We start from the raw sequence: 10,263 nt of genomic DNA, 5'->3' as shown, positions 1-10,263 counted from the left end.
AACAAAATTAACAACGTTACGCTTAGAACTATGCCCGCATGAAACGCTGTACTGTCGATAACCTTTTTAAACAATAAATACTCCGCTGCTTTTAATTTAATATATTACTTATCGTTTAAATAACTATCTCAAGTATAAATATTGGGACTGATCGCATGTTTTTTGTCGTTGTTTTTTCATGGCGTATGTTTGATCGCAGGAGGGCATGCATGTGCATTTTCAAAACAAAAGTTATGCGCGTTATGTAATTTCCTTGCAAATTGTCACCCTCCTGCGTTCATACAGTATGACACTAACGAGATCATAAACTATCTACAGCAAATTGACAGGTTATCCATATATATATATTCGTTTAAGGTTATTATAAACACAATTTACTCAGTTTTATTTTTGCTTTCCTTTTTTTCAACCTGTATTTAGGTACTAAGGTTAACACATATATGGTACGTATTTGCCGATTACAATAAACGTTATAAATAGTCGTATACAGGTTGTAGGCTATGTAAACTTTTATACTTAAAGGTAATGAAACTCCACTTTTGTTGTGTTGTAAGAATGGCACTGTGAAGTTCAAGCGTGTATTATTAATTTTCACAGATTTTAGTTTGACCGAATCTGATTTAAAGTTATTATTTAAAGTCACTCGTATATCATTGTAAACAATGGATAAAAAGTTGATAAAAATCTAGTGTGTAACATATACCAATGTGTTATAAAGACATAAATATATATATCTGCTTGAATAAAACATGTTGTTTAGTATCACTTACCGTTTACGCCCATGACTAGAGGGATTGAAAATACTGATGACTTCTATCCAAAAAATGACGTTAGGGAACATCTTTGTGTAAACCTGTGTTATCTGCGTATATAAGAAAGAGAGATGAACATCGTTTAGTATTATTACAATAATTGTTGGCATGACATAGTCACGCATATATTCTGGTAGAAATATTTAGAAATATTTTCCCTACTATTTCTTTAGAACGGTATAAGCGGAAAACGTATTTGGTTATACTGAAATATTAATTTGTTAAGTCGTTAAGTATTCCATTAGAACGGCATGATATTTCTTTATTACTGAAAACGGTCGATATAACGAAATATTTGTTTGTTATTTCAAGATAGACTTATTTGAATTACATCTGATTCTGTTACAACTTTATTTGTAAATTTCTGTCACGTCAGAAAAAAAAACAATCAAGCACAGCCATTATTCTATTTTTATTTGAAACATGTCGACGTTTTCGGCCTGTACTTTCAGCAAGATGATTTTTTTACAGGAGATGACGTCAATCTTTTCATACTTATGCTCGTTCTACCAGGATTTTTAACATGTCAGGACAGAAGTCAAATCAGCAAGATTTTTATTCGATGTCAGTATATTTGTAAAACAAAATACATTTGTCAAATTAACATCAACTTAAGTGATGAGTAATTTTCAAACAATTTAAACATAATTAAGTCATGTATTGTTGTCCTCTTATAGATTGTAAGTTATACCTTTATTTTTACTTCAGTTTTCACCCATGTGTTATCCTTGCCAGTAGTGTTTATGCTAAAACTAACAGTTGACACAAGCGCCACCTCCTCTGAAAAATAGAAGTCTAGTAAACCAATCAATGTTTATCTGTATCCACATTTAAATACAACAAAAAAAGTCGGACATATGTTTAGATTTTATTTTTATCACTACAATTTGCAACCTTTTTTGTCCTCCTTAGGCACACACGTCTTATTTTTCGATGTCTCCTTGTGATATCCGGCGCGGCAATTGCACTGAATCTGTCCATTGGAATCAGCACAAACAGAGCGGGTCGCATTGCAATAGTTCACAGATGGAATCGAGCATAAACCTTTTGTCTCCGCTACAAGAATAAAATAAATATCATAATATGATCAATTACCACACTAATACATGTATTTTGATTACAAACTTCACACAAAGGTAAGTTATAATAATCAAGAATATTCTACGAAAGCTTAAATCTTCAATAACGACGTGAAGAAGTCAAATATAGAGATACTATATGATCAGAAAGTACACGTTACTTAATCAAGATCCACACTTCGAAATGCAACACAATCACAAAATACACTTACAAGTGTAATATAATCATGAACAATACAATTACAATATACTATATCTTCACTAAGACACGTTTTATAATTAAAATCCACACTAGAAATGTAACATGATCATGAACTATGCTATACATACAATATGATAAGACACAACACTAAGACATGTACTATGATCAAGAACCACACTGCAAATGTAGCCGGATCTCTAAGAATGCTAAAGATGTAATGTAAGAAACACTATTACATGTTATATGATTAACCTACACAATAATAACATGTTATATTATATAAATATTGCATGGCTTTCAGTGTGACAGTACATATTGTCAACATGAGGGAAATACTGTTACCCGAGGCGAAGAGCTTTGTATGGCTTTGTTTCTTATGTTTTAAAAACACTTGAAATGTTTTGTTTTCTTTATTGTTAACGGTCTAGTATATATTTACATTACAATCTTCTTCAGTCGAAAATATATAAAGTTTTCTTTAATATCTTAAAATTGCTTTCATTTTTATCAAATAAGGTATTGTTATGTGTACAAAAACACTTTATTTCTTCAAATAATATTTGATTCATAAAATTCATGAGACTTAATTAACTAAACAAAATTGAATGCGCTACGCACCTGCATCCTCGTCCAACTCCCCACTTATCATTATAACAGTTGATGTGACGTTTGTTGTAATAAAAAAAAACGTCATTTCTGACTCCCAAATAGAAGCCCAAATTTCCTTAAGCGTTGCTTTGTTCGATTGTTTCGTTAAATGTAAAATAAATGTCACTGCTGTTTCAAAGTTTTCAGTCGACATTCTGAAACAAAAGTGCTCAATTTAACATGCATACATGCAATTCATACCTTGTGTGTGATTTCAGGGCTTTTACGGGACTATTTCAATTCAGGGCTTGTCCGAGTGGTGTCCCGCCCAACTACTTTAAGTCCCAAGTAGACTCGTGATCCAATTAACTCGTGTTTCACTGACCCGTTCCAAGGCGGTAATCCCATCATTTATCTGTTAAGCTATGCTGATGCATGTGTAGTCTCTGTGGCGTTTGTACTTGATATATGGTTATATATTTCATTGACGATTATTTCCTTTCCTTGTGGCACTAAACAGGGCCTATCACGTTGTTTTCATCATTATATTTCCTTGTATTAATGGAATGTTCTTGCAATAATACATGAATTTTCAATACTCGCATTATAATTTAACTTGTCAAGGTATTCGTTCCACAAATTTGTGAATTGTAAGAACCTATCGACCCCCTATTATTATAGTAGCTTTGAGGCTTTCTGTGCAGATAAAGAAAATCTATTTCTATGACGAAAATACTAGAACAAAAACGTATTTTTTGCCTGCAAAGATTGTAAAAATGCGCGGTTTACATCCGATTCTAGTTGACACATCAAACAAATAAACAAACTGTAATAGCTTTATTTATAGAATACTTTCGGTCATTTAACTTACATCTTAGTAATTGATAAGCAAATACAAGTAAAAAATGACTCACCTGTCAGTCAACTCTCTCTTTGAATTATTGGTTATTTCAACTGGCAAGACTATTTGCGAGTTAAGATCATCTGACTGCATAAATATTTGACGAATCTAAAAGAAAACAGAGTTAACTGTAAAACGTGTTTGATGCATTGCAAATGAATTGTTCTTTTACAAAAACTGAATGCGTTTTTGTTTTTTTAAATTCAATTATTTCGAATTGAAATAACAGTATTTAAGTACAGTGCATTAACAGGACGTGGACTGCCTTCCATATACAGTAAACATATATGAAGCAATTCTGTTCCAGTTTGTACTAAATTATTCAAGCTCGACTCGGCAATAGCCGATAGCTAATAGTATCACGATCAAGTCAGTTTCGGTAGAAACCGGTCCTGGTATCCATTTTAGAGATAATGAACAAGATCAATTGAACGATCGAACCAACTGTTTCTCAGACACCTTAACCACTCTATATCAATACAATCATTATTAATTGCACACTTACTCCATTCGAAATAAAAAGTCCCAGTTCAGATATTTCAGTTTCGATTTCAGGATATATTTTGACAACAACTGTAGCTATGTATTGGAAATCCGCTGAAACAAATAATGCACTCAATATTTTATTATCAAATATAACGTTTAAATTCAAAGCTTTTAATATAGTAGTAATTTTGAAATAATTAGAAAATTTCTGGTGGTACCTTAACTCCTAACATTGAATTGCAATGTAAAAATGCATGATTGTGATAACACAGAACCCCATTTTCAATCATTGCGAATGCTTACATAGAGTGATATGAATACACCTTTACCAGTAAAATATTGCATTTATACTCTTAGCCTTTAATTTTATTCGTGATTTGGAGATTTCAGAACTTGCTATTTCGGGACAGCCAAGTGTGGTTTGTATGCCTGGCGTTCGCCTTATTACCCCACGGATCTACCACGCAACTAATATTGAGACTCCATAATAACGATGGTAAGCCTAGAATAATGAGACAACACGTCAATTGGCGTACCCGAAATTGAATGTGCTTCGATCTCGAAACTAGGGTAGGCTTAAGTCGAAGGCTAATGAGTGTATAAACATGTCGCTTTTTGCTGGTTACAGTTTGTAGTAATTTCAGTGAATGTTGGCGTATAGAAGTATGGAAGCGAGTGAACAATGTTTCTTTACAACTGTAGTATTTACAATGTCCCTTGGGAAAGGGAAACAACTTTCACTCTAAACAAATGTAATATACTGAGATCAAACAAATACAATACTTTTAGAGTGAAGGCGGTTAAGAAAAAATACTGAAGGTTAGCACACCGGCATTGAAATTGTAATATGTAAGTTAAATTGTATTAAATATAAAACTAAGTAGAAGTTTCGTTTGTGTTCGGAAGTGAAACACCTTACGTTAGCTACCACATTTGATAAGACTTACGTAGGCATTCAAACGCTGTGTTATTAACTTGTTTACTGACACGTTTTCCCTCACAGAGACACTGCCAACCTCCTTCTGTATTGATACAATCGGTGTTGTCTATGCATGTATATGTATTGTTGTGGCATTCGTCAATATCTACAGTATGATAAAGCATCGCACTACTAATAAGTGATATAATGATACAATCGGAACTACAGGGTCAGGTCCAGTTTTCAAAATATGTTACAATTATCCTTTCTAGAGACAATCGATTAAAGGCCTAACAGACACTTGTCAGACTAATATTGTGTTGAAACGGATACATATGGTTTTAAAATTTAATATAAAGATGCTATATTTAAGCAACGTCATTAAAATGACTATGTTTAACCATGGATGAATTAAAAACTGGTAAATGCTAGGATTATGTTTGTTAACAACATATTGTTGCAGTGTTAAATGGATAAACTGAAAACCACTTGACTTTAAAGTATTATCCTTTAAATTGCAATAAGAGTTTTTTTTTAAAGTTTCGTTTCTAGTACTTAGTTAATTCATAAAACCAAAAGAAAATCATTGCCTACCAATGCAGAACTTATGAAGACCGTCATGGCTGGTGTTTTTAATATAGCCGTGCTTGCAATTACAGTCCCATCCTCCTTGCGAGTTTTTACAATCTCCATCACACGTGTAGGTATCGTTTTCGCATTCATTAAAGTCTGAAAAATATATTGGTAAACATATGTTACTATTTTTCATAATTCAATCATAACAACAACGGATAAAATAAATGCTAATTTTTTTTCAATATACTCTAGCAATATTTTTAACCAACTGGGCTCTAAGAGCCATATTTCAAGAGTTGCGTCTTTGAAATAATGTTCAAGCCCTGTGCGCGCTGATGTTTGAATTAGAACTGAGAGCTAAATAAGATTTACAAACAAAAACAACAATGATTGTTTACAGTAAAATATCAATTCTATTTGATTGATAAATATCAATAAACCATCAAAAACCATATATCTTTACTAAATATATTTATTTGCGATATTGAACAAAGGCCTTTGTCATGGCATTGGAAGGAAAATCAAAGTAACTCGAATAGTTTCTTTCAACCGGTCGACCTGAACTTTTATTATGTATTTTTATTGAAAGGTTGTGTTCATTTTTTCTTAATAATACATGGTTAAACAAATGACATCGGTATGTTATCAAATAGACTAACCCGATGTTACTTTCTGTTTTAATAGTCATTCATTTATATTAAAAGTACATATTTATTTAACACCAAAGATATATTCTTTCGAAATATGCTTGCTGGTTTTATATACAAATTTCGCATAAGAACATTCAGTATGTTGAAACTGTAGAAACTTTTAAGACGAAACTGAAAACACATTACTTTCGAGACTTTTATGCATTAGTTTAGAGACTGTAACGAAAGTATATTAAAGAACTGATCTTATTTTTACTTTGTAATTTTATTGACTTTTCAAATAGGCCTTAAGGAATAATATCAGTCGACCATTGTTGACAATATTTCAAATACTGACACGAATGTGACGAAGGTGACCGTGTGTAAAAATGTTTTTAAGATTACCAAATACATCAAAGGGCTACAACTTTTTGTATTTCAAATGCATGAGTTATAAGAAGTTTAGTAAACAATTTCCTTTCAGCATCAATTTAAAGAAACATGATTTATAATATATACACAATGCATAAGAGTTTTTCGGACATATGCTGACGTCAAAATGAATGTCATTTCACTTCATTTCTACCGACAATTCGTTTCCCAAACAGAGATTTTACCTTCGCAAAATGTGACTTTTTCTCCTAACGTTATGGCATGATACCCAGATTTGCAGTTACAGTTGTAACTCCCATTAGAATTTTGACAATCTCCAGAACCGTTGTCTCCACATATATACCCGTCTGTGGTACATTCATCGATATCTACAAAAATATATACTTCTATATTTAATATAATTTGATTTATTGCATTTAAAATAATTTAAACACAAACATACTGCGATGCAATCTGATAACATGCATCCAAGCACACCGGATAGGCATTTCCGGTGAATTCAGCCGTGCTGGAAAACTCCATCTGGCATCCCCCCATGCCAGATGAGTCACGCGCTGTGACGTAATACTTTTCATTTCTTTTATTTTACACTCTATGTAACCATAATTATGAGATTTCAATAGATGAGTTCCATAAACATTAACTTTACAAAAATATACCTTCAAAACAAAACTAAATAACCCTTAAAAGACGTGATACTGAAGAAACTTCTTGACGCATGCAGTGAATAAAAATTACTGCGCGTCATGACGTCAGTAAACATCATCGCACGCGCTTTTTTGTCAAAGGTACAAAAATGCGCTTTTCTATGAATTTTTCCCCCCAAAAATGTAATTTAAGGTGTGCTAGAAAAAATATCAATCATGAGTTTCCGTTCCGGATTGAAAAATCCGACCCTCGAGCACGCTGCGTGGCCGGTAACTCGGCAAGCCTCGTTACCTGGCAACGCAGGTGCCCTCTGGTCTGAGTTTTCTATCCGGAACGGAAACACATCACAGATATTATTAGTCACTACTGGTAAACTATTTTCTTTGATCAAAATTTGCAAAATATTTATCAATTGGTCAATATATTACCAAACAACTTGTTTGAATGTGCAAAATAGCCAAATGTAACTACTTTTCGAAGTTGTATATAATTAGCTACTTGTGTTTTCGTTATTGTTCAAAATGAAAATATTAAAAGACGAATAGCTATACCATTTGATTAACATAAGGAAATATGGTAATTCACGTTTATAGTAATTGCAAATCTATCTTACCTTTCTAGAAGCTAAACACAATTATTCTTTGTATGAAATCTATCTGTTCAATAAAATATATTATACAAAGATAATAGACTGATTAGGTCGTTATCTTCACAAAACCAGTAATCAGGCATGCTCAGTTGCAAGTGCATTTAAATTCATTTCAGAATTCTTCCTTTTACCTCTACGTATTAGGAAAAGTTTCAAGGAAGGTCCGAATATATTTGGAATCAGTTGACGTGTGAAACCGATTTATTTCCTTGATATCCGATGGTCATTAATTTGCACATAAATGGACGACAAACTGTTAATACCTATCGAATCCTTGCCATTTCTAAATTTCCTCCGGTATATTGTGGCAGTGTCATTACCATTTCGTGCATGCGTGTATATGAACATATACAGATGCTTTATAGGAAAGGCTACGCATGTTTGGTTTAAAAATATAAAATGTCAATAAAAAGTATTATATATATACACGTGCAAGTAGTTACCTTCTGCATCTTCTCAATTTCTCGTTTCTAGGACCATTGGAGTATTATTATTATTGTCCTTGTTGCCGATACTGAATGCCTTACCCCCTTCGTAAGGTGTTACTTTTTGGACGTGCAATTATTCTTCAACCTCTATAGTACTAGTTGTTCGGTATTGATATTATTAACCTTTTTGCCTATACCGAAGCACTAACCTTCGCAAAGTGATACTTTGTTGGACTTCACATTATTTGACAACCTCTTTATTACAAGCTGTTTTCAATATAGGATTTGTATATAATTAATTTGTTGTCAATACCGAAGGACTTACCTATGCAAGGTGTTCTTTTGTTGGACGTGACATTATTCTGATACCCTTGTGCACATTGACATGTGTAACTTCCAATGGTATTTGTACAGTTCCCCATTTCAGTTCCACCGCACACATGTTGTATAGTTTCGCATTCATTAATGTCTGAACCAAAAAAATTGAATGCAACTCAATGACTGTATGTATTTTCGAATTATTTATGCAATGTCATAACACAAAACTGAGAGAAAAGCTTGTATATAAGCCAATAGTATATATGTGATAGCAGGCCATTGACGTAAGTAACTGAACATTTTTCGGACAAACGTCGCTTTAATGACAAAACCTGTCTTTTAGTGACGTTTCAAAATGCCTCTACAGCAAACTTGAAATGTAATCATTAATTATAAAAAAGTTTAACCTGCACACTGAAAGTGATGACCAGTGCCTGTTACGGTTAGTCCGTATCCTTCCGAACATGTTACTTCAAAGCTTCCATTTTTATTTGCACAGTTTGCATGGGTAAAGGAAAATGTTTTGTTAGTGCATTCGTCAATATCTGCAATAAAATCAACATAATACGTCCAGTCAATAGCATGAAAAAGCATAGTAATGTCTAACTATTCCGAGCAGACATTAGACAACCATACTTCCTTATGTCATGGTATTTATCTTTTTGCTTTATCAATATTTCATAAAAATGCTTTTTCATGTTTGTAAGTCATTGTTGTACCATAAATTACATGATAATATATCTAAAATCGTATTGATGGATATGCAAATTACAGAATCAAACAGAACAAAATAACGGCAATATTGACTGGACGTATTATGTTGATTTTATTGCAGATATTGACGAATGCACTAACAAAACATTTTCCTTTACCCATGCAAACTGTGCAAATAAAAATGGAAGCTTTGAAGTAACATGTTCGGAAGGATACGGACTAACTTTATTTATTTGTATTGTATTTATATTTATCCGCTTGAATTTAACTGATGAATTATTTGCCAATGCTATAACACCTACCGTTGCACGTAACCTTTGTTCCGCTTGTAATCTCAAAGCCAGGGTTACAATTACATGTATAATTCCCTTGGGCATCGATACAGGTTCCATTCCCACATATATCGAAATTCTCATCGCACTCGTTTATGTCTAAAATATAAAACATGTATTACATATTTAACATTAGTTAATCTAATATTATCGACGGATGTCAGGACCACGAATGAATGAAGCATATATTTCAATGAACGTTTTAATATACACTATACTCATACAAATACAAACAGAATGTTGCATAATGTCTTCATTGGCTATTCAGTTTGGCTGAGTTGGCCCATCTTTGAAGTAGCAGGATACGGGATGAATGGATAACCTGTCGTTCCGAACAGCAACAAGTTTCCCAATTTTCATATTATTTATAAGCGTCAGAACAACATACGAATACGTTGAAGTTGAAACACGATCATCAGAAAGCCCCAGGCGATAACGGTACTGAACCGCTTAGGCATATTTAAGTTATTGAAAACAAAAAAAATCGCTTTCAAATTGCAATCGAGTCTTCTAGCTCAATAAAAGCTCCTTGATAATACAACAAGGGTCGACGGCGTTAATGTTCAACTTCCCAGGCCAGGTAACTGAA

General features: G+C 32.9%; 1 protein-coding gene across 1 annotated transcript; it reads right to left on the bottom strand.

Annotated features, from left to right (window-relative positions):
- Window positions 1–766: 766 nt before the first annotated feature.
- LOC128241366 (uncharacterized) lies at window positions 767–6,947 on the bottom strand. The gene is made up of 9 exons (XM_052958289.1): window positions 6,854–6,947; window positions 5,582–5,716; window positions 5,016–5,153; window positions 4,088–4,179; window positions 3,596–3,690; window positions 2,712–2,896; window positions 1,707–1,868; window positions 1,504–1,592; window positions 767–862 (listed from the first exon to the last, which is right to left on the bottom strand). Exons 1-9 carry the CDS (start codon window positions 6,945–6,947, stop codon window positions 767–769), a joined length of 1,086 nt encoding a protein of 361 aa, XP_052814249.1.
- Window positions 6,948–10,263: the final 3,316 nt, after the last annotated feature.

This window comes from Mya arenaria, chromosome 7, assembly GCF_026914265.1.
Source record: "Mya arenaria isolate MELC-2E11 chromosome 7, ASM2691426v1".
NCBI lineage: Eukaryota > Metazoa > Mollusca > Bivalvia > Myida > Myidae > Mya > Mya arenaria.
Note: the sequence above shows the minus strand (reverse complement) of the source record. Positions and strands in the feature narration are given on the sequence as shown.